This window comes from Bubalus bubalis, chromosome 3 (assembly GCF_019923935.1).
Source record: "Bubalus bubalis isolate 160015118507 breed Murrah chromosome 3, NDDB_SH_1, whole genome shotgun sequence".
NCBI classification, from domain to species: domain Eukaryota; kingdom Metazoa; phylum Chordata; class Mammalia; order Artiodactyla; family Bovidae; genus Bubalus; species Bubalus bubalis.
In genome coordinates, this window is record NC_059159.1 from 51,969,974 (window position 1) to 51,995,748 (window position 25,775).

The 25,775-nt window shown below is 36.5% G+C and overlaps 2 protein-coding genes and 1 pseudogene across 20 annotated transcripts in view; 1 reads left to right on the top strand and 2 right to left on the bottom strand.

The window, feature by feature from the left end:
• Nucleotides 1-23,660, bottom strand: part of BRIP1 (BRCA1 interacting helicase 1) — a 190,514-nt gene extending 166,854 nt beyond the window's left edge. The window contains exons 1-6 of one of the 10 annotated variants that reach the window (XM_025281165.3): nt 23,567-23,660; nt 19,380-19,493; nt 17,195-17,306; nt 15,261-15,434; nt 8,613-8,740; nt 6,713-6,832 (exon numbers count right to left, since the gene is read on the bottom strand). In XM_025281165.3, coding sequence (XP_025136950.1) covers nt 6,713-6,832; nt 8,613-8,740; nt 15,261-15,434; nt 17,195-17,306; nt 19,380-19,469 — 624 coding nt within the window. In that variant the 5' untranslated portion in view covers nt 19,470-19,493; nt 23,567-23,660. The other 9 variants (XM_044939611.2, XM_044939612.2, XM_025281163.3 and 6 more) reach the window with 9 other exon arrangements.
• LOC123332711 lies at nt 18,236-18,530 on the top strand (annotated as a pseudogene).
• A 42-nt stretch (nt 23,661-23,702) lies between the features above and the next one.
• Nucleotides 23,703-25,775, bottom strand: part of INTS2 (integrator complex subunit 2) — a 56,558-nt gene continuing 54,485 nt past the window's right edge. For all 10 annotated transcript variants that reach the window (XM_006065448.4, XM_006065450.4, XM_025281162.3 and 7 more), the window contains one exon: nt 23,703-25,740. In XM_006065448.4, coding sequence (XP_006065510.4) covers nt 25,571-25,740 — 170 coding nt within the window. In that variant the 3' untranslated portion in view covers nt 23,703-25,570. The remainder of the gene's footprint in view (nt 25,741-25,775) is intronic.

A 25,775-nucleotide genomic window follows, 5' to 3' on the forward strand; every position in this document is an offset into this window, starting at 1 on the left:
GATGGACCTCTGTTGGCAAAGTAATGTCTCTGCTTTTTAATATGCTGTCTAGGTTGGTCATAACTTTTCTTCCAAGGAGCAAGCGTCTTTTAATTTCATGGTTGCAGTCACCATCTGCAGTGATTTTGCAGCCCCAAAAAATAGTCTGTCACTGTTTCCACTGTTTCCCCATCTATTTGCCATGAAATGATGGGACTATATGCCGTGATCTTAGTTTTCTGAATGGTGAGTTTTAAACCAACGTTTTTACTCTCCTCTTTCACCTTCAGCAAGAGGCTCTTTAGCTCTTCGCTTTCTGCCATAAGGGTGGTGTCATCCGCATATCTGAGGTTTTTGATATTTCTCCCGGTAATCTCGATTCTAGCTTGTGTTTCTTCCAGCCCAGAGTTTCTCATGATGTACTCTGCACAGAAGTTAAATAAGCAGGGTGACAATATACAGCCTTGACGTACTCCTTTTCCTATTTGGAACCAGTCTGTTCTTCCATGTTCAGTTCTAACTATTGCTTCCTGACATGCATACAGATTTCTCAAGAGGCAGGTCAGGTGCTCTGGTATTCCCATCTCTTTAAGAATTTTCCACAGTTTGTTGTGATGCACACAGTCAAAGGCTTTGCCATAGTCAATAAAGCAGAAGTAGATGTTTTTCTGGCACTCTCTTGCTTTTTCCATCAGAACGGTAGTATTCTATTCTAAAATATAGTATTTTTTCTTAACCATGTTTTGACCATGGAGCCTGATGCCTCACTAGATCTTTGACATATGAATTAACTGTATAAAAAACATGAATCTAAAAATGTAAGGAATGGGGAAAAGCAAGGGACACTGGAAGGTTAATTTATTCAAGAGAGGAAGTATTGACATTTTCTGACTTGAAGAGTAAGGAAGCTGACTAGAGATAATAGGAAGGTAAAAAGACAACAAATCCAAAAAACTATTCTTCTAAAAAATAAATGCTCCCTTTGAGTTGCATGCGTTCTCAGTCGTGTGCCCCCACACACAGACACATACCCACAAAATGGAACATTATTCAGCCATAAAAAAAAAAGAAAAGAAATATTGCCATCTGGGACAAGATGGATGAACATGAAGGATATTACACTTAATGGACTAAGACTGAGAAAGACAAATTTATATGTAAAATCTAAAAACAGACACAAACAAACAAACAAAAAAACAAGCTCACAGATGCAGAGAACAGATTAGTGGCAGCCAGAGAGGGGGGTGAAGAGCAAAAGAAATGGATGAGAGAGGTCAAAAGGTATAAACTTTCAGTTATAAAATAAGTCATGGGGATGTAACGTAGAGTATGGCAACTATAGTTAATAATACTATATTACATACCTGACAGAAGCTAAGAGAGTGAATATTAAAAGCTCTCATCATAAGAAGAAAAACCTTGCAACTACGTAAGGTGACAGATATTAACTAGACTTATGGTGATCACTTCCCAGTGTATACAAATAACGAACCATTATACCATACACCTGAAATTAACATATTAAATGTCAATTTTACCTCCATTAAAAAAGAGAAAGAGAAAAAAAAAGTTGAACTAGAAACCAAAGTAAATTTCTAGCAGGTAAAAAAAATATTACTATACTCAAAGACTCCTTTCTTTAAATAAATGACCTTTACATATATCCCTATGATTCTTTATTATATTATATCCATGAAAAGGTTTAGCCCTGGTTCTCTGAAAAACAAGATGTATTATTTAGTGCTAAATATCCATGTAAGATTTACTACAAATGCTACCGTAAGCTTTTAAAATTAAGATGACAGCCAAAATACAAAATACTAGAGGTTTTCTTAACAATTTACTAAAATTTACTAAATTTACTAACAATTTACTACTACTACTACTAAGTCACTTCAGTCGTGTCCGACTCTGTGTGACCCCATAGACAGCAGCCCACCAGGCTCCCCCGTCTCTGGGATTCTCCAGGCAAGAACACTGGAGTGGGTTGCCATTTCCTTCTCCAATGCATGCAAGTGAAAAGTGAAAGTGAAGTCACTCAGTCGTGTCGGACTCTTCGCGACGCCATGGACTGCAGCCTACCAGGCTCCTCTGTCCATGGGATTTTCCAGGCAAAAGTACTGGAGTGGGTTGCCATTGCCTTCTCTAACAATTTACTAAAGTATAAAAGAAAGAAACATTCACATTAGCTAAAACTTTACATTTTGTACTAATTATGCTTCTATTGCAACTGCTTACTCTATCTTTGTTAAGAAAAAAAATATTGAAAATAATAGATCATTTTACATAAGTATTTGTGGGGTTTTCCATAGAGTTACTTTATATATTCATGCTTTTCAGTATAGACTAGCAAAAAAGAGAACAAATATTAGAGCTTAGCCATATGGTCTTTTCTGTCATTGCAAAAGTACTCTGCTGTCTGATAAATTTACTGTATGCATGCTTAATTAGTATGGCAAGTATCCCGTATGTCTTCTTACAAGTAAAAAGTCACTAGTGAAATGTTATCATTTGAGTTACTAGAGTTAGTTGAGATTTAGCTTGTTCAATAAATCTTCAAACTTACAAGAAGATTGCCAGAAACCCATGTCTTTAACAGTACGGATAATAAATCACCCATCTATGAAAAATACTCCATTTCTAAGGTAATGCAGAGTTATATCAGCTAAACCCAAGAAAGAAAATCTATAATTTCTGGTTTAAAAAAAAAACCTGATATAAAAATACAAATACACATGAATTGATACAATTATACTTTGCCAATGAGATCATAATAAATGATCAACGTAGTACACAACCAAAACAAGAAACCAATCTAAGAACTTAGTTTAAAATTAAGTTTAAAATTACTCAGCCAGGACAATGGTAGCTCTTCTTGGTCAAGCAACCTAAATTCTAAACAGGTTGAGTCGTAAACATCATCAACACAAATTAAAATAATTAATTATAAACCTAACTTTAAAAATTTATATTATTAACCAGTATAATAGCTTTTATCAGCAGCATAAAAATATACAACTATGCTGCTACTACTACTGCTGCTGCAGCTACTTTTCCTACCACCTGCCACTTAATGTATGGATGCAAGAGTTGGACTGTGAAGAAAGCCGAGCGCCGAAGAATTGATGCTTTTGAACTGTGGTGTTGGAGAAGACTCTTGAGAGTCCCTTGGACTGCAAGGAGATCCAACCAGTCCATTCTGAAGATTAGCCCTGGGATTTCTTTGGAAGGAATGATGCTAAAGCTGAAACTCCAGTACTTTGGCCACCTCATGCGAAGAGTTGACTCATTGGAAAAGACTCTGATGCTGGGAGGGATTGGGGGCAAGAGGAGAAGGGGACGGCAGAGGATGAGATGGCTGGATGGCATCACCGACTCGATGGACGTGAGTTTGAGTGAACTCTGGGAGATGGTGATGATAGACAGGGAGGCCTGGCGTGCTGGGATTCATGGGGTCGCAAAGAGTCGGACACAACTGAGCGATTGAACTGAACTGAACTGAACCACTTAATAAGCATCAAGATATGCCAGGTACAGTCTAAGCACTTTATAAGTATTAAATTGTTTAATCCTCTAGCACCTTTGTAAGACAAATACTATACCCATTTAACAAATGAGAAACTGAAGTAGCAATAGTTAAAAAACTTAATCAAGGTTACAAAAGTAGTAAAGAACAGAACTGTGATTAAAACCCAGGCTGTCTGATTTGAGTCCACTGTCTTTAAAAAACCAAAATGAAATTAAAAGTAAAATCACTCTCTATTTCACTTTAGCTATTATCCAATCATAGCTTACTCTAGACTTGATTTCTTTCTGCTTTAGGCTTCTACATAATTTTTTCCTTATCTTGATGTTAGAATACTGTTTAGATAGCTCCAGAATTTCTGAGAGGCATTTTAGAGAATGTATAATAAAGTAATTAGAGTATCTGCCAGAGCATCAGATTACTTAGGTAGGATATAATAACTCCACAATTTTCTGCTTTGTGATCTTAGGCAAATTACTTCTCAGTTTCCTTATCTATAAGATAAGAATAACAATAGTACCTGCCTCACAGTCATAAGAATTCAATAAGATTCTACCAACAAATATATATGCCACATGCTAAATATATGCTAAATATTTAGCTATATGCTAAATATATGCCATATGCTAATCCTCGGTACCAGAGATACTTGTGAAAAAGATTGACATTACATTCTAACAAGATAAACACATAATAAACAAGTAGACTAATAAATTCAAACAGTAAGGGCTATGAAGACAATAAGGTACTATGAAAGAAAATAAGCAAGGAAACACTGGCAGAGACAAACATAAAGCATGTATTATTATTGACAATATTAAAAACTGAGACAACTTCTCCCAACAAGGCTTCTCTGAAGATAACTGACAATTTCCCCCCACCCCAACTTAGTATTTTCAAGAATTTAAAAGAAGGCTCTTTGAGGGCAGGGATTATGGTATGGATTCACTCAGTCTACAACTAGGTTCCTGGCACGAGCTTAGGTGCTTGAAACAGAAATGAATAAAGCACTCACAGTCTTCAAGGAGGCCTCAGTCTACTAGGGAACCTGGTGTTGTCTGTAACTGAACTCAGAGCAGGTAGAGAAGATATGAAGAGTAGTAAGTGTCAAAAACTGAGAAATACAAGGAACATTCCAGATGAGAATCTAACTCAAAACTAGAAACACCAAGGAAGGCTTCCTGAAGAATTAGAAGTCAGTCAAAACAGAGTGGGAAGGAGGAGAAAGAGAAAAAGAATGCAAAAAGTTTATAAAGGCTTAAAGTCTGTACAAGTAAACAGGAGCTTTATAAGCCATCTAAACACTTTTGGAATTTGTCAATGACTTGTTTCATCCCCTACCTGAACAACAACAACAAAAAATACAGGCTATATGAAACAATAGTTTTAAGATACAGGATATCCGGTAAGGAAGAGTTATCCCTGAGGGATGGGAAACAAAGGAGATTAAGCCTTATGATTGTTTCAGCTTGTGCTGAGAGTCTCCAGGCTGGGGCACCAGGAAGGGAAACCCAGATACAGCCCAGAAAACTCAACCTGAAGAGGTATCGCTGAGAGTTCAGGGAGATCAATAAAGTTCTGAGATAAGAATACCAGAAAGGAGAGAGCTGCACAGAGAATGAACTCCAGAGGTCTGCAGAAGGACCTCTCAAGTATCTAGTAGAGTACTGATCAGCACACACCAATGAGGAGACAATCTAAGACAGCGGCCAAGAACCACCTGAAATGAGACACTCACGTAGAGCATGGAACAGTGCCCGTTCCCACCGGCTAGGCGGACTCAAAAGGAGCCAGCCTCTACTGAGGTAGCCCAAAACTAAACCCTGATCAAGTCCTCCCTAACACATCCTAAAAGCAAGACCCAAAAGGATCAAGCTGATTCCAAGTAATAACTGCATCCCAGAAAAAAAGTCAAGAGGGTTTGTAGAAATACAATACCCAGTATTTAGCAAGGGAAAATTCACAATATTTGGAATTCAATAAAAAAATTACCAAGCATGATTCCATTCATATAAAACTATGGCAATGAAAACTAGCCAATAGTGACTGAAAAAAAAAAAAAATCTGTCATTGCCTAAGGATGGTGAGAAGAAAAATGTCCATTGGTCTGTCTTGCATTTGGATGAATCTTTTCCAGGCATCATTTTGTAATATCATAAACATGTCATTTTGAAAACATTTGGTGTACTGATTTTACAGATCTTATAAATAAATGTTAACACATTTCATTATATAATATCAAAAAGTCACATATATAACATCACTACCAATAAATATCATCAGAAAAGTCTTTTAAGTATCAGAAAACTGCTAACCTCACAGTGGTATATACAATTTTTCAAATTCTGATTTTTCACTTGAAAGGTCAAATTTTATCAGGCTCACTTTATTTTCAAGAATCACCATAGTCTGTCAGTTATTTTTTGAAGTAAAAACAATGTTCTGTGAAAAACGTGACTAGTTCAGCTCACAATTCAAACTATCCTACAAGTGTTTTTCTTTAAGATAACCATTCTACTCCTGAATGTGAAAGTGTTTTACAAAAACTATTCTTCACCCAGAATTAAAATCTTAAAGGTGAAAAATTTAATAAAATTAGTAACTTTTACTACTTCATCAAGGACATTCTTAAGTGAAACTGGCTTTTCTTAATTATGCATTAATGACAGAGAAGAAAATTACTATTAACACAAGTTGGTGCCACTATCTTGATCGTGCTAAAGCATCCGAGTTTTACCAGTCTTCACTTTTGCACCATCAATGCAAACACTGAAGACAGTTTAAAAAAAAAAAAAAAAAGGTAAGTAACATCTTAACATCACTATGAAAGTACTTCTGACCCCACAGACTGCCTAAAAACAATCTCAGGAATCTCCGGAGTTCCCTGGCCTAATCCTTGAGAACTGATGCCCTAAGAACACTGAAAGAAATTCAGGAAGTGGAATTCACAAACATTAGAATGTACAAGACGGGAAAAAAAAAAACCTTTTCACAGCTCATCTCAGTCCAATTCTCTTATTTTATAAGTGAAGAAACGGGCACAAAGAGCACAGGTTTCCCATTTCTCACAGCAGCAGACATGCAACAGCACTTAAGACTTCTGAGTTTTTCTCTACTCTTGATTATATAGTCCTTCTCTTTTTCAAAAATGCATTAACAAATACCACATTTGCCTTCTTTAAACTGAACAATGTCATAAATACATACATTCTGTGGAGAAATGGAGTTTATCTTTCCTAATGGAGAGTTGAGTTTTGTGGTCTTTTCTGAAGCAACTTTTGCATCCAAATGATGTACCTCCTTCTCAAAACAATGACGTTTTCTGATCTGTAAATACAGAACCAAATTGAAGTTTATTGTAAACTAAAAGTTTGATGAGGCTAGTTGTTCTCAAAGATCAAAACAGCTATAGTGTGCGCTTTTAGCATTAAAAAAAAAAATGACTATTTCTAACTGCTGCTGCTGCTGCTAAGTCGCTTCAGTCGTGTCCAACTCTGTGCAACCCCATAGACGGCAGCCCACCAGGCTCCCCCATAACAATCAAATTTCTAACAACTAGGCACTTTATTACAAGACTTAAATAAAACAGAATACAGTAACATCTCTCAAATTCCAACCAAAATAGCTTTAATTAGTGATGTATCAAAACTCGGCATTGTAAAATGATCTTCCCACAAAATAGTCCCACCATATGGACACCAAGAATAGCATTATACCAAGTCCAACTACATATCCAATTGGAAAATTAAACATGAAAAGCTTATTCTAAATTTAAAAAAAAAACACACAGAATAAAAAATTTGAATGTAAATATTCATTATTTCCTATATGATAGAATAAATTATTTGATTACTATTATTATATTACTTGTTAGATAACTAATAATCCAAACTGTATTTGACTAATTTTTTTTTATAAATACCACTGTTTTCTTTCCAAACTACATGTGCTTTTTCTTACTTGCCAAAAACCTATGTACTCAAACTATGATGGGGAAAAAAAGCATTTCTACTGATAATTCATTACTATCAAAAAAGAAATGAAAGCCAATGAAATCAGGGAATAAATGTTGTACTTTGAACCCTACTTCATAACATCCAGCTGTAAGTACACATTTTGCTGGTAAAAAATTTTTTTTAAATACAATTTATTATTATTATTATTTTGCCACACCATGCAGCATGTGGGAATCTTAGATCCTCAACCAGGGATCAAACCCATGCCCCCTGTAATGGAAGCACAGAATATTAACCACTGGACTGCCTGGCAAGTTCCACTGGTAAAAATTTTTAAAGATTCACACTTCATTTGTAATTAGGACTTTTCCAAATATAAAACTAGAAAATGGATTTATTCTATTTCTAAAAACAAGGTTTAATTATGGAAGTTAGGATTATACATGGAACAAACTATATAAAAATGCAAACATTTTTTGAGAATATTCAATTAAAAATGTACAATTATCTACAATGACATGCTAATTAATTAATAATCTTTATTTGTAACTAAATCTATTAAAGTCCAGTCTCCCTACCTCAATGCTATGAACTCTATGAGAAAATATATGAGTTCAACGCCATGAACTCTATTCACCTATTAAAAGTATATTTCATTTAAAACTTCTAGTAAAAAATTACTTTAAAAATAAACATTTTATAATTATTCATAATAAAAACTCAATAAATAAGAGTAATCCTTATCATTACATTAAAACTATCAATATTAAAAATATCTGACCTAAATACTTGTATCAGAGGTATTCTGGCCAAAAGAAAACACCATTGTTAGATAAAAAACAGAGCAGTTAAAAGTACAAAGTAACTCTATTACTATAACATGCCATAAGTAAATGTTTTACTATCAAATTTCTTAAATATAAATAAGCATCATTCAGTTTCACTTTAATGACATGCTACTATGAATAATCTACTATAACAAGCTCCTTTGTAATGAATAAATATATAAAATGAAATTACAGTAACTGACCATTAAATTTATATCTGACACTATCCAACTAATCTCTTCACATGCCACTGAAAACGACTGATACTTGACTACCTTGTTCAGCCATAACTAATGGGATTATTTCACTGCCAAGACTGTTTACCTGCTGTGCTGTTTCCAAGGGTCGAATTCTTTTCTTCTCTACTTGAAAATCATCATTTTCGTCTCTGTACATAGATGCCTGCTTCTTAGCAGATAGCTTTGCAGCCAGTGTAGTTTTTTCAGGGGAGTCTTATATAAGAAGTCATTAAAAAATTAGTGTAAGTAGATTACATTTAGTCAATTTTTCCAGGAAAAAAAACTGGAGTTAGGATGTAAGATTTTAATCTGTAAAAATACTGAATCACTATGCTGTACATCTGAAACTAATATAATATTGTAAATAAAGTACACTTCAATTTTTAAAAAGATGTTGACATTTCTAATAACTTCAAAACATACTTCAAAATATGAAATGCTAAACATCTTTAAAATCACTTATTTATCACTGAATTTACTTAACAAAGAGCAAACATTGTAAGAAATGTTTTCAAGAGGAAAAGTCCAGCCTTGATTTTTAATAGGTTTATGCTTTTGTAGACCACTTCCAATAATGTGGCTTAAAAAATATAACTTTAAGAGTCTCTCAAAAACTTTTCATCTGTATAAAAATCTTTCTTTACAGTGCCTTATTTAATGCTTCTTTTCTACTAAAATTCTCTATGATCTTCAGGCTAAAAACACAGTAGAATCAAGCTCCTAAAATCTGTTTTTTAATTCCACAATCCTGAAAGCTCAATCTCGTTTATCAGTGACCTCTTAATTACCAAATATTATCCCCATTTTATAAATGTGAGCAGTAGGTTTTAAAAGAAGTCAAGTAACATGCTCATATCATATGGCAAGTAAAAGGCAAGGCCTGCATGTGACTTGACTCCCGCTGTCTGACTCCAAAATCCATATGTATAACCTCTAGGCATACAGCCAAACATAACACTCTGTCTTCTTGGAACATAACAAACACATTTCCTTTCTCCTTAATTTCTGTAACACCGTTCTTAACTGTTCCTATACAGTGGTTTCTCCCTTTCCCTAGAACGTGAGCATTCTTAAAAATACCTTCCTTACTCTGTGCTCTTCTCTACACATTCCCTCCACTCCCAGAGTTTCAATTCATTTATTCAAGCATTTATTATATTGAGTCCATACAATTCCAGACACCATGGACAACAATGAAGAACAAAGTTCCTGGCCTTATACAACTTACAGACTATTAAGGGGAGAAAGCCCTATGAGCAGCAGGTCCAATCCATTTTCAAAAAAGAAGTTCGAGTTTGCACAAACATTGAAGTGAATCTATGCCACGCAGCACTGGTTTTCAAGCTTTTTCTGAGGAGGACTATATTTTTTAAAGAAATATTGCTTAGGATTTCTAAGCTGATCCATTGTCCCCTTCTCCCTATAAGCTATGTTTCTTCCTTAGGCTCTTAGGAACACAGTTTAAAACCCATTATATTCTAAAATCTTAACAGTTCTGCCTTTCATACCTAGGTCTTTAATCTACCTGGTATGAGTTTTTGTGTATAGAGTAAAGTAGGACTCCAATTTTAATTTTTTCCTACAGATATTTAATAGTCAAATGGCAACCCACTCCAGTATTCTCGCCTGAAAAATCCCATGGACGGAGGAGCCTGGCAGGCTGCAGTCCATGGGGTTGCAGAGTCAGACATGATTGAAGCTTCACTACTTATGGGAAAACCCCTGTGCCCTCTGCTCTACAAAAGCACTTCTATTAAAAAAATCAAGTTTTAGCATACATGTAGAATGGAATTTGGGTTCTCCACTATTTTCCACTATGCTAATACCATGCTGTTTTAATTATTATAGCCATATACATATAACGAATCAGGATATCTCACAGATCACGTCCTCTCACCTCAACCTGCTTCCTGAAAACTGTCTTGGCTGTTCTTAGTCCTTTATATTCCCATACATATTTTAGAAAACACATGTAATTTTGAGCTCTACAATTTCCTGGCAAACAAGTAAAATAACCACAAACAAATCTAGATCAGTGACTCTTAACTGGGCTAGTTTTAACAATCCCACCCTACACCCCAGGGACATTAGGCAACATCTGGAGAGATTTTTGATTGTCACAAGATGGGAGGAGGGTGAGTACTACTGGCATCTAGGGGGTTGAGGCCTGAGAGATGCTTCTAAACATTCCACAATGTGCAGGACAGAATTATCTACAACACAGAATTATCCTACTCAAAATGGTAAAAGTGCCAATGCCGAGGAAGTGTTAGCCACTCAGTCGTGTCCAATTCTTTGCAACCCCATGGACTGTAGCCCTCCAGGTGCCTCTGTCCATGGAATTTTCCAGGCAAGAAGACTAGAGTAGCTTGCCACTCCCTTCCCCAAATAAACCAAGGGGCAAATTCGTAGGACTCATTAAAGGGTATGAAACATCTACCAAAAACAATAATCCAGTTTTAGAAAAACTAAACTGCCATGTGTCAAATATGATTAACTCCAATTCATGAAAAAAAATTATATCATATGCATATACAAAAAGGCTTATCTTCCTAGTCTTTATAGTAGAGGAGTTTGCAAGAAGCTTACCAAAGCTGTTAAATTTTTAAAATAAAAGGTTATAAAGAAATTAAGTATATTCAGAATATATTTAAAACAACAACAAATCCTGGAAATCAGTAAGAAACAACCCAACAGAAAAATGGGCAAACACTTGAAGGGGTAGTTCACTAAAGGGGATATTCAAATGACCAATAAATACATTAAAAGACACTCAATCTCATTAGTTACCAGAGAAATATCAATTAAAACTCACAAGAACACCACAAAGGAACCAGAATGGCTAAAATTTAAAACGACTCAAATATCCAATGCTAACAAGAATGCTGAACAACATAACTTCCACATACTACTAGATGTAGGGCAAAGGGGTGCAAAATTGGTTCAATCATTTGGAAAATGCTGGCATTATCTACTATAGCTCATCATAATCATATACACCAAAAGTAGCAATTCTATTCCAAGCTATATATCTGATAGAAAATATTTACCTATCTGTACCAGAAAGAATAAGAATACTCATAAAAGATCAATAACCAAAATAAGAACCCACCCAAATGTCTAACAATTGTAGAATGAATAAATTATGGCATATAATCTATTATATACCATAAAATAAAGCTATATGAACCACTACTTTATGCAACAACCCAAATGAATCTCAGAAATATTTTAGGCAAAAGTTGACAGACACAAGAGTACAAATATAATTCCATTTCTATGAAGAAGCAAAACTCATCAATGATGACATAGGGAAAATAGCAACTACCTATAATGAGAAAGAATACCAAGTGGAAAAGAACATGAGAAGTGCCACTGGGGTGTTGGCTATGTCCTATTTTTCATCTAGGTGGTAGTTACATGAGTGTAATTACTCTGGGAAAATTCATCAAGCTATACACTTAGAATTCTGTGTGCTTTTCTATATTTAAGTTACATATTTCTAAAGAATTTACTTAAAAATATAAAGAGTATCAGAATATAACCCAGATTTACCCCATCTGATCCTTGAAAAGATTATTCTAAATAACTCTAACTCACAACTATATTAAAATTCAAGTTGCATACATATTGAAAATTGATTTTTTACGAAGTTAAAAAAGCAATGCAGCAGATAAAGAACAGCCTTTTTGACAAATGGTGCTGAACAATTAGATATTCATATGCCAAATAAATGAACTTGAATCCACACTCACACCATATACAAAAATTAACCCTTAGACCTAAAAGTAAAACCTAAATTTGATTAAAAAAATAAACTTGTACTCAAAAATGTATCAGATCAGATCAGTCGCTCAGTCATGTCCGACTCTTTGTGACCCCATGAATCGCAGCACGCCAGGTCTCTTAAAACTTAACAATAAGGAAAAAACAATAAACAAGCAAAAGATTTCAACAGTTCAAAGAAGATATACAAATGGCTAATAAGCACACGAAAAGATGCTCAACATCACAAGTCATTAGGGAAATGTGAAATAAAACCACAATAAGATACCACTATAAGCTTATAAGAGTGATGCTGGGAAAGACTGAAGGCAAAAGGAGAAGGGGCAGCAGAGGATGAGATGGCTAGATGGCATCACCAACTCAACAGACACAAATTTGAGCAAACTCCAGGAGATAGCAGGGGGCACAGGAGCCTGGTATGCTGCAGTCCATGGTGTCACAAAGAGGTGGACGTGACAGTGACTGAACAGCAACAATAAGCTTATTAGAATGGCTAAAAAGATTACCAAACCACTGTCGGCAAGGATGTAGAGAAACGAGAATCCTCATACACTCCTGGCAGGAATGTAAAATGGCATAACTACTCTGGGAAACAGTTTTGAAGTTTCTTAAAAAGTTAACCGTAAGTGATCCAGTCATTACATTTCTAGATAACTACCAAGGAAAGTAAAAACACATGTCCATAACAATGACTTATAAACAAACGTTCCTAACAGCTTTATTTGTAATAACAGCCCTGAAACTAGTAACAACTCAAATATACAACAGGTGACTGGATAAACAGTTTGTAGGGCTTCCCTCGTGGCTCAGATGGTAAAAGAATCCACCTGCAATGCAGGAAACCTGAGTTTGGGGAGGATGAATTAGCGGTGGGAAGGAGGAATAACACAAGAGCATGAGTAAACTTTTGAAGGTGACAGATAATAGTCACTATTTTAATGTTGGCGAAAGTTTCAGGGAAATACTCTTACGTTAAACCTCATCCAAATGTACCATTTAAATATACAGAGTTTGTTATGTCATGTATATTTCAATAAAGCTATCTTTAAAAAAAAAAATTCAGGTTGTACATAAAACAAGCCAGAGTTCTTATAATTAGCTCAAAATCAATTCCATTCATTCATACAAAAGGTATTTATCTAACTACTACCTATATGCCAGGCACTCTGCTAGTTATGCAATGATGAGCAAACTGACATAGTTCCTGATCTAATGGACTATACAGTCTGCTAGGGGAAGCAGAGATTAATAAAAGATGCGCACAAACACATGGATAATATAAGCTGTAACAAGTGCTATGAAGGAGAGGTACACAGTGAAATGACAGAATATAACAGGGAAACCAAATCTAATCCGATGGAAAGAGCAGTATGGCTGCCTTAAAGAGTGCTATTTAAGCTGAGAGCTAAAGGAAGAGCAAGTAAACAAGATGGAACCTGATTCAGAAGAGACGTTAACACATGCAAAGGAGAAAGCATGACCCTTTGAAGGAATGGAAAGAAAGCCAAGAGTTAACAGTCAAAACCCTGTAGAAAACACAAGTGGTCACCTCTCCAGTATCTAGTCCACTTCCTCGTCCTCATTCCCAACAGAAACACACTTCAGTTGAAGCAGCTAACATCCTCTACAGTCAAGTACTTTAGTGGAAGATGAATCCATCCTTAATTTTAGAAAGTGGATAATGTTTAGACATAAGTCAATCATGGCAACCACTTTTCTCCCAGCCATGGATTGTCATTAGTTAAGGAATGGCATGAGTGAAAGCAGGAAAGGAGTTATTACATGCTCTAAACAAGAGATGACAGTCTGGACTAGGAGATATCAATGGAGACAGAAATCTATATGGGGGAATAAGGAAAAGTGTATAGGATGTGTCCTAGGTTTCTGACTTCAGCAGATAATGATCCATCTTTTCCATACAGTCAAAGCACAAGAAATATCTTTAAATTAATAACCTTGCTATGCTATGCTATGCTAAGTCACTTCAGTCGTGTCCAACTCTGTGCAACCCCATAGACGGCAACCCACCAGGCTCCCCCGTCCCTGGGATTCTCCAGGCAAGAACACTGGAGTGGGTTGCCATTTCCTCCTCCAATGCATGAAAGTCAAACATGCAAGTGAAGTCGCTCAGTCGTGTCCGACTCTTAGCAACCCCATGGACCCCATGGATTGAAGCCTAACAGGCTCCTCTGTCCATGGGATTTTCCAAGCAAGAGTACTGGAGTGGGGTGCCATTGCCTTCTCCGTAATAACCTTATGTTATTGATAATATATTTCTCTTAAATAAATCTAGTAAGAACTCCCTAGGTAGCTCAAATGGTAAAGGATCTGCTTGCAATGCAGGAGACCTGGGTTTGATCCCTGGGTCAGAAAGATCTCCTAGAGAAGGGCATGGCAACCCACTCCGGTATTCTTCCCTGGATAATTCCATGGACAGAGGAGCCTGGTGGGTTACAGTCCATGGGATCATAAAGGGTAGGACACGACTGAGCGACTAACACATACATATTTAAGGATCATACTTGAAACATAGCTGATTCTCAGATAGGATACTGGTGTCAGAAGTTCAGGCAAACTTACCAAGAATAAGTGAGGCTAATTAGATTTTGTCTTATGCTTACAGATCAATATGTTTTATAAAATTCTATCATATAACTAATAATACTGCCTACAAATAACATCAGTTTCTGAGTATCATTAATTTTGCCTTGCCTTCTTTAAAAATGGTTTACGTTAGCAACATGTTTGAATCAATTAAAAGTGAGGCCAGGAAAACAGTCCAAGGATTTCTGACCATTCTATGCATTATTTAAAATAATTCCAGAGAAATCAGGTGGAAATACATAACCAATTATGCTAACCAAATTTATCGACATTAGGTATCATAACAGCAATAATTAACACTCCTATCACAGATACCAACAGACCCAGGCAAAATATACACTACCTTGAGAACCTGACAAAGTGCCATTTCTTTCAGAAGGTGGTGTACTTGGACTGCTGAAATGATGCGAAGTTCGCTGGTGCACATCACTGTTGGCAGAATTCTTTGAATGGCATGTACAACAACACGACAATGGTACTTCAGTTTTCTTACTTAAGCTTTCATCCATTGGCTTCCCTAAAAACGAAAGAATCTCTAATTAAAAAAACATTAATCTTTCTTCACAGCTAGCATACACAACCACCCTTTTTTTGCCCAAGATTAGGCGATTTCCCAGGATTCAGAATTTCAGGGCTAAAATCAGAAAGTGAAAGTGAAGTGGCTCAGTCATGTCTGACTCTTGGCGACCCCATGGACTGTAGCCCGCCAGGCTCCTCTGTCCATGCGATTCTCTTAAGCAAGAGTACTGGAGTGGGTTGCCATTTCCTTCTCCAAAATCAGAAAACTACCTGGCAAATCTGGACAAGCTGATCACTCAATCTGCAGCATCGAATGAGGACAGGAGAGAAACACTTATGCCAGAAATATACAGAGAGATGCTAATAACAAATTTAGCTTAATCATTTAACAAATGATTTAGAAAAATCTAATAATAGTCAAAGATTCATAATGTAACAGAGGCACAACCACTACTGAGACATATTAAAACACTAAGTATACCTAAAGCATATTCTTAATTACTTACATTCTTAATTACTGCTATTTTCCTAACTGAAGAACTTGAAAGTTCAATATGGTAAATAATAATGCAAACAAAAAAGGGTTAAATCATTCCCACATTATACTTCTAATTCAAAAAACATGTTTCTTAATATCATTTTTGATATCTATATCAAAATAGTTTAAAGTCAATATTCAAATTAAACAGGTAATTTTTAATACTTAAATACAAAGTTGCAATAGTTTTGCATGTGTGCCTACAGTGTATAAGAATATAATTCAGATATTAAAAAATCTGAATAATGTATTTTATTTTCTATATACAGTACTGATATTAGTTTCCCATCTGCACTACATAAATACATTTTCCAGAGTCTCCCATTAAAATTTCATTAACATTTTCACCAAAGATAAACATCAGTAAGAAACAAAGTGGACAACCAAAAGCTTATAAAATATTTACTTTTAATCTTTAATAGTCTTACCAGTAGCAAAAATATTTTTTTTTAAAAACATGTATGTGTGTGTATACATGTATATGTATGTGTGTGTATACACACACATATATATACACATACATATCCACAGTTAATTTAAAATTCTCCTAATACTTTAGGTCAAAGCCATCTAATTATGTAACTAAAATGTATCCAATATTGTCTTTCAGATTTATCATATAAAATAGTTTTTCACAAAAGTTAAGTGCTACTTTTTGTTAGTAAATGTGACATGTGTAAGCAAATAAAGCAATGGGAAATAATGCAAATCCATAAAAACAATATTATAATAAACTTCTGCTTACGACAGAATTCTTCTCTGGCATCCAAACAAGTAGAAAGATCAACTAGAATTTTTCATGTATCCCATTTTCTAATGTTATTAGATAAGCAACAATATTAAAGGATTTATTTTAAAAAAGCAATTATTTGTATATGCTATATAATCATGTCAGCCCTATCTCTTGAATCTTTTACATACAAATTATTCTCTAATTATTTTCATAATCATTCTTTAAGTATTCCAAGGTTCTTATGTATAGTATACTCCGAATCATCAAATAAAGGACTATCTTACATTTAAAATTATTTTAGGATTAAGTGAACACATTGTGCTAAACTCAAACTCTTAGAAGACCCAGAACTGATTATAAAGAAATATCTTAAAAGAGAATATTTAAATTAGCTAGGACATGGTTGAATTATTCTGGGTAAAAAGTACTTCATCAGATTTTTTTTAGGACCCAATAAGCAACCTGAAAATATCAACCAACTACTTACCACTAAGAGACTGTTGCCATGCTAAAGCAGAACAAAGTAAGGCTAAGCTTTTCCCACTCCCTGTGGGGCTCTCCAATAAACAGTGCTGCTTACTATTTAATCCTCTGACAATCTATGAACACAAAAACAATTTTTTAAATCAATAAACAACATACTTCATTAAGTCTCTCTCCTTTACAACCACCAGAAGTCTAAGTTGCGTGCAGTTCAGGGAACATGGCAACAGCAGCAAGGAGAACTAGAATTTAGTTAAATCTGGAATTTATTCCTTTATTTGTTGTTGTTTAGTCACTAAGTCATGTCTGACTCTTTTGCGACACTATGGACTGCAGCCCGCCAGGCTCCTCTGTCCATGGGATTTCCCAGGCAAGAATACTGGAGTGAGTTGCCATTTCCTTCTCCAGGGGATCTTCCTAAACCATGCTTCAAACCCATGTTTCCTGCACTGGCAGGGGGGTTCTTTACCACGGAGCTACCAGGGAAGTCCCCGATTCCTTCATATCTCTCCCTAAAATTATGTTAGACTTAAAGTATATCAAGCAGAAAAGAAACAAAAGCAATTGGTGCCTTACTTATGCAAACACCATCATTTCTATAAAACTAGAATACACTAACATCTTTGATGAAAACTTAATAGAGGACACTGCTGAGAATGTTACAACCACTTTTACAGAAATTAAAAATTTCTAGTAAAGTTGAAGATACCCAATTCCAGCAATCCAGTCCTAAGTAAATACCTAAAACCTTTCCCAAATGAATATAAGGCAACACGTGTAAGTTCATGGCAGCACTGTTTGTAACTGCAAAATAACGTAAACAATATAAACATCTATCAAGAGGAAAATGGGCAAATAAAATTCTAGTATATTAAAACAACGGAATAGTATAAGGAATGAAAATGAGTTATCAATCAATAGGGCTACATCTTAAAAATAATGTTAGACAAGGGAACAAGGTCATGAGGAAAGGAGGGCCTGGTGTGCTGCTGCCATTTCTCCTGCCTTCAGACTCTGCGTCGGCCACAGAACTTCCAACGGTGCTATGATGGGACAGAGCATCTGAAGGTTCACAACCTCTATGGTTCACAGGAGCCACTGTGACAAGGGTCCGGGGAGGAATCTACCATTTTCAGTGGAAAACAAGTGGCAGTTACTAGTTATGAAGACTTTGTACTTTGGATCTCAGTTTGTTTCTCCTTTCTTTATAGTAAGACACCAACTGATTAAAAAATAATCCATGAAACAAATATGAAAAGGAGCATTTTAAAAAAACACCAGTTCTTGAACTCAACATACTAGATATGTCTATAAATAAACTTATAGCAGAAATTCTTAAAAACCAATAATAATAATATTAATGTTAAGAAAAAAAACCACAAAATCAAGTTCTCCAGAAAGCTGAGTACAATATCGTATCATTGTGCAAAGTTTAAAAATATGTAAAGTATACTCAATATTGTTTATGCATACATGTATATGCAATGTAAGTATAAAAACACGGCTAGAAGAGAAAAAGAACAAATTCGGGATATTAGTTATCTTCTTACTTGTGAAAAGTGAAAGTGAAAGTGAAGCCGCTCAGTCATGTCTGACTCTTTAGGACTCCATGGACGGTAGCCTACCAGGCTCTGTGGTCCATGGGATTCTCCAGGCAAGAATACTGGAGTGGACTGCCATTTCCTTCTCCAGGGGATCTTCCCAACCCAGGGATCGAACCCAGGTCTCCTGCATTGCAGACAGACGCTTTACCATCTGAGCCACTAGGTAAACAAGGTAAAATATGGCAAAACATTAAGATTCAACAAAGCTGGTATGTTGGTTTTACTCGTTTGTATATTAAATTCCTATATGATTGAAATATTTTAAAAAATTATGGTTAAAAATATAGTATTCTATATAAAATATAGTAAATACTTTGTATTTCAAAGTAATTCAGTAAAGCAGTAATTCAGTAAATAGAAGTTTCAGATGAGCTGAGAACATTTTTTACAATGCTCTCCTTTGCCTCCTAATTTTATATATATAGTCTAGCAGCAATCAGTATTATTTTTCCAAAAGTCAGAGGTTCTTCAATGAACCCAGCAAATCCATCTACCATCTGCAAAAAATATGAAGTAATAGACTCAATGTATGTTATGAATTATAAGCACCTGTATCTTAAGACTTAATTGCCGAAAAACACTTACAGAATTCATCATAGCAAGCTGTGATGGATAAGCTTTACAAGGAAAGTTAATCTTCACCCCACCAATTGTATATTCAGCTGAAGACATCATGCTTTGTTTACTTCAGATTCCTAACTGCAACAGAAATGAAAGTCAATATTGAAATAAGGCTATTCAAAGAAAAACAGATACCTAATACTAGGACAGAATTCCAATTTAAAAATTGGAATTAATAAATGTATAAACAAAACGAAAGTAAAAGAATTTCCTACCCTGACAAATCACAGTGGTTAAGAACACATCTTGGAATCTAACAAATCTAGATTTGCATCCCTATTCTGCCAAAACTGTGGACCAAGAGTTAGGAAATATAGGTTCTAGATCAGGTTCTGACAACTCAGATATTTTAACCTGATCATGTCTCTTCGCTTTTTCAGACTAAGATTCTTATGTGTGTTTGTGTTCTGTGCTCGGTTGTGTCCAAATCTTTGCAACCCTATGGACTGCAGCCTGCCAGGCTCCTCTGTCCATGGAATTTTCCAAGCAAGAATACTGGAGTGAGTTGCCATTTCCTCCTCCAAGGAATATTCCCCAACCAGGATTGAACCTGGGTCTCTGGTGTCTCCTACATTGGTAGGCAGGTTCTTTACCACTGAGCTACCTGGAAAGCCCCTCTTACATGTAATAATCCCTAATTTTAAAAATTGTTGTAAGGAAGAAAGTACCTTGGGCACATAATAGGCACTCAATAGTTCTTACTTTAAAGGTCAGTAGGGTATCATGGAAAGATGGGTTTTGAAGAAGGGAAAGCCTAAACTGGAATTCCACTATGAATCACTTAACCTCACAGAGCCTATTTCTTCATCTGTGAAATGGAGATATCTGCCTGACAGGGTTTTTATGAATATCTGCCAGGCACTGAGTTAAGAATTAAAAACGGTAATGTACAGAATGTGCCTAAACTGCAGTATCTGATACACAGGAAGTGATCTTGTTTAATCCCCACTTCTTATAAACCATATTCTCTTAACCTAGGAGCCAAAGCTGTAATTCAAAGACTGTGATCTCTTGATATTGCATGCAACAGTTTCTGTGCATGACTGCATTTTTTTTTTAAAGAGAAAGTCCATAAATTTCTCATTCCCAGAATATCCTAAGGAAATAATGGAAAACTGAGGAGAAAATGATATACACTGTTATCAACTGAGAAATTATTTGCAGTAGTGAAAAAAAGGTCAATTCGATCTGAGGACAGAGAAATGGTTAAATACCAATTCAACAGATTAGGAAGCCAATAACAACCTTTACGGTAGCTTATGTGTCCCCAGAAAGTTCAGAACCACTATTCTAAGGTATTTTTCAGTTCTAACATTTGGTGTTTCTGTGAAGCTCTGGCAATGAAATTTGGTGGAATCTCATCCCTTAATCTAGGGCTTTCCAGGCGGGGTGAGGGTAAAGAACCGCCTGCCAATGCAGGAGACATAAGAGACTCAGTTCCATCCCTGGGCTTGGGAAGATCCCCTGGAGGAGCGTGTGGCAACCCATTTCAATATCTGACCTGCAGAATCCCGGTGGAGAGAGAAGCCTGGTGGGCTGCTGTCCGTGGAGTCGCAGACAGTCGGACACGACTGAAGCGACTAAGCAGGCACGCATCCCTTAAACTAAACCAACAACTCAAGACTGGCCCAGTTTCTCACATAGAACCTAAAAAACCAACCTCCCCGCCCGCCCCAGTTGTGGCAACAGGTATCTCAAAATAAGGATACTTCGCCCACACTGAATAAAGAGGAAACCAACCGACCTGGCTCCAGCCGTCGTCCCCTCCCGCCCGGAGGAAACTCTAAGCGCAGGTTCCCCACTCCCCAGGTTTTCTTCCTCATATTCCTTCCTCCCTCAGCAACCTGGGACCCCCGAGACCCTGCTGATCCAGTCAACACCGAAGGGCCCGCAAAGCTGGTGGACGAAAGCAGAGGGGACCCTCCTCGTGGCCAACGTCGCGCCCTTCCCCCGAGACAGACTTGCCCGCCCTGAGGAAAACCCAAACAACGCAGAATGGGCTCCGATTTCACCGGAGAAAAGGAAGCCGAAACCGACGAGCAAACACAACGGAGCCCTGGCAGAGAAGAAAGGTGCTAGGCTCTCTTCCTCCCGGAGCTGCGACTCCCGGGCCGGTAGAACGCTCGCGACCGCTTCACCTTTTCTCCACTCCAGCTCTCAGCAGCCCTCTCCACAACACCCGGACGAATTCCCGCCTCCCGCCCCTAACTCCCCAGCACCCAATCGCCGGGCGAGCTCAGACAACCAATCACTCGCCAAGACCGAAACCAAGCAACCAATCGTGGATCGAGGTCAGGGGGCGCGCACTCTGGCACCCAATGAAAGCCTCCGCAGTAAGAACGGACCCAAGGTCCTCGGCGACACCGGAAGGGAAACGCCAGAAGCGTGAAGCACTGCGGGGAATCCCAGAGAGTTAGGGGAAAGTACTCCGTCTGCTCCGTTGTACTTTTTTAAAACCGGCGACTTAACCTGTGCCTCAGTTTCTTTGGAAACTCCACGTCTCGTATTTAAAGTCCGTAGACCAAAGGAGAGGAAACACTGTTAAGCCCTTGCTCTTTCAGCGTTCATCCGGGCCCTCCCAGTTCAAATTTCCGAACTTGCCGGAAGCCAGAGTAAAGACCCAGGCGGGAATTGGTAGACGGCTGAGCCAAATTAGGCGAGAAGGTTGGATGACAGCTGGCTGCAAAACCTCCTGATAATCAAGGCTTTCCCGGGTCCACAATTCAACCAGAGATACGCTCTCGAGGTCTCCAGTACCTCCTTTAAGACTTAATCAGCCTCCTATCCCTCCTAAGACCAATTACTCGTTGCTAAGAAAGCACACTTTCCTCAAAGGTAGCGAGAGTTAAACACCATCTTGCCAAATTTTTTAACTGTAGCGTAAACTTGTCTTAAAATACTAGTGTTTCAAAAAGCAAAACCAGAGACAGTTTTTCACATCCCATGAAACCAGTTTGGGAGAGGTTTGCTGCAGGCAAGCATGTGTGCATGCATGCTAAGACGCTTCAGTTGTGCCGACTCTTTGCAACTGCAAGGACTGTAGCCCGCCAGGCTCCTCTGTCCATGGGACTCCCCAGGCAAGAGTATTTGGCAGGCGGGAGCAGTGAAAGGCGAGTTGATTCGTTGCCTCCCTTTGTTTTACTACATCTTCCCAAAATGACAAAACTTAGTCAATAAGACTAAATTCTACCCTTTGCAAATTCAGGCTCAGAACTTTATCCTAAAAAAGTTATCTAGGACTTACGTGGTGGTCCAGTGGTTAAGAATCTGCCTGTTAGAGAAATTAAAATAACTTTTGACAAAGCACTGCCAATGCAGGAGACATGGGTTGGATCCCTGGTCGGGGGAACTCTGATCCCACATACACGGGAGGAACTAAGAGGGCAAGCCACAGTAACTGAGCCCTGACTTCAACTAAGACCTGAGATAGCCAAAAATAAAAAAAATTTTTTTAAGTAATCTAAAAGAAAAGTAATAACACCTCAATTGATAATAGTGCCTATTCTAATACTGAAAAATAACCATATACTTCCCAGTCTAGTACTAATGTGCTAAGTCACTTCAGTCGTGTCCGACTCTCTGTAACCCCATGGACTGTAGTCCCCAGGCTCCTCTGTCCGTGGGATTTTCCAGGCATGAATACTAGAGTGGGTTGCCATTTCCTCCTCAGGGGAATCTTCCCAACCCAGAGATAGAACCCGCAACTCTTACATCTCCTGCACTGGCAAGCAAGTTCTTTACCATTAGCGCCACCTGGGAAGTCCCAGTACTAATAGGGAGATGGTTATATCAATTCAGTCATTATGGAGTCAATAAAATAATTATAAAAACCAAACAACTTGCAAAAAATTTCCATATAAAGCTAAATGAGAAAAGACAAATAAATGCTAAACTGGGTATTATGAGTTCCACTATTTGAAAATACATGTGCATAAGCAAAGATGAAGGAAAAGTACCGCAAAAATGTCATTTATTAAGTCAGCAGTAAGGAGGATAATTTATAAAAGTAAATTCTTAAATACCTTCAAATTATTAGTCTGCTTTTACAACATTTTTAAAATATTAAAATCTTTTAAGTACTGATAATTACTCCAGAGTAACTAGTATGATTTTCCTCTCATAAGTCCCTAAGGCTCTCAACTGACTCTCACCTTGTATTGCCTTTTGATGTACGCAGCATAACAGAACGGGGTACACAGGCTCTGGAAGCACAGAGTCCTGGATTCCAGTCCCTTGAACGGTTCCTTTCAGGTTAATAGCAGTGAAATAAAACACAAAAACTACAAGTTCATTTAATAAAGAATATGAATGTTTATAAACCAATATTCAAAATAGCTGCACACATCTTTTCTTCACTTGAATAAAAAAAATCACATTGTGACAAATTTTATAACCTTAACTTAAAATACATGAATATTAACATTTACTAATATTTACATATTTTATTTACATCATCAACAAACCTGATGAAAAACAGCATATGTTATTATTTTTAACACAGCAGGTTTTGACCAGTCTTTGAAAATTGATCCAGGAATGTGCACTGCATTTAGTTAGAAAACATATTTCAACCTTTTCTGACTCCTAGAGGTTACCTACTCACACAAAATATTCCAAAACCTCAGTTTAAACAAAAGGAAACAAATAGGAGCAGTTGTATTGAATCTTAAAAGACTATAAAACTGCCTTGTTTAAAAATATGGAAGTTCTTAGTTTGTTTTTAAGTGTATGCCTGTTTTTTGCATCAAAATTATTTAATTGAACTTTAAGCATCTAATAAAAGTTATAAATACTCTCATCTATGATACTGTGCACTTCGAGATTCGAAACAGATACAAATTAGTTCTTATGTAATACCCTTATGAGGTAGGGCCAGTAGTAATCCCATTTTACAAAGAAGGAAAATGAAATGTGACTATTTCCTAGTGAAAAGACTAAAATTAAATTTTTTTTCTTAAAAACCACACTTTCTTATTAGCCTTCCTTATTTCTTTTATAAGGGAAGAGGTCTGTTTCAAGTCGGGTGGGAAAGAGGGGTTCATTCAGGTATTTCTCAGAAAGCAAAGAGAAGTACCTTCTACACTGGATACTTCATTAAGGAAAAAAACGAGGATTATGGATTAACTGAATGCATCTACCTAATCAATGGACATTACTTAACAGGACTGCAAAATCCTTCCACAACACAGAATTTTCCCTGTTTTAATTTTTCCTGAGGTCCAAACACAACAGATTAGTTCAAAATCTTCTCAAATTATGATATGAATTATAGTCCTGAAATCAAACCAAGAGTTCTTTAATCCAGTGGGTTTTATTGCTCTAAACTTCAATGAGATTCCAATGGATTTCCCCCCTCTGACCATTATAAAAATAAACTTTAAAAAAACTAAATGAGACCTCTTTTCAGGTTAGTCTCTACACAAAGATGTTTCTGTAAACTCTTAAGCCAGTATCTTAAAATTCCAAATTATTCAAGTATCTCTTTAAACATATGGCTTCATATATTAGTAAAAATTGAAGCAAATATGTAAAATCTTTAAATCCTCATCTGTACGTCCATGGAAGTCATTTACAAAAAGCTGTTTGCCTATTTTAAAGCCCTTCTCAATACTGTTTCTTGAGAATTGGAATTCCATCTTGCTATTACTATTCCATTCATTACTATTATTACTTGCATTGCAAGTTTTAGAGATTTCTATTGTTTAAAACTCCTAATTTTCCCTCAATTCCCCCTTCCCTTTTTCTCTCTCTCACCACTGCATCACTGTACTGTTACTAGCTGATGGTTAAATAACCACAGGCTTATTAATAAGATATTAAATTAAAGGCATGGCAGTTTTTCTTCACTTCAAAAGCTTAATACAAGACCATATTCACTTTTTCAGTAATGATTCTTAAATGCGCTGCCAACAGAAAAAGAAAAGCTCAATTGCTACAAAAAAACATACCAGCAAAGTAGATCCAAAGAACTGCCAATCAAATACAAGCAAGCATAATTCTCAAGAGAGTTCTAAACTGTATTCATGGTGAATTTAATCATTTTAGTGATTCCAAGATGCTTCTGTTCCCATTCAGTTTAGTTGTTATAAGATGCATGTTCGTGTTGGGTATATGCAGCAAACAGCTTCATTTTTTAGTTTTAAGTTTGTTCTTTGTTAAATTCCACTAACACTCATGTTTATTATTTCAATTACTGTGCTTTCAATACAATGACAGAGCTGTACATCAGGATCCATGCTTCCAGTGTCCCTAGGTCCATTTTTATAAGATGGATCTTTACTGATACCAGACCATCCACCTGGTTTCTCCTTTATTTGTTGAAGACCTAAAAACATAAGGAAGAATAATTAAGGCCAATCT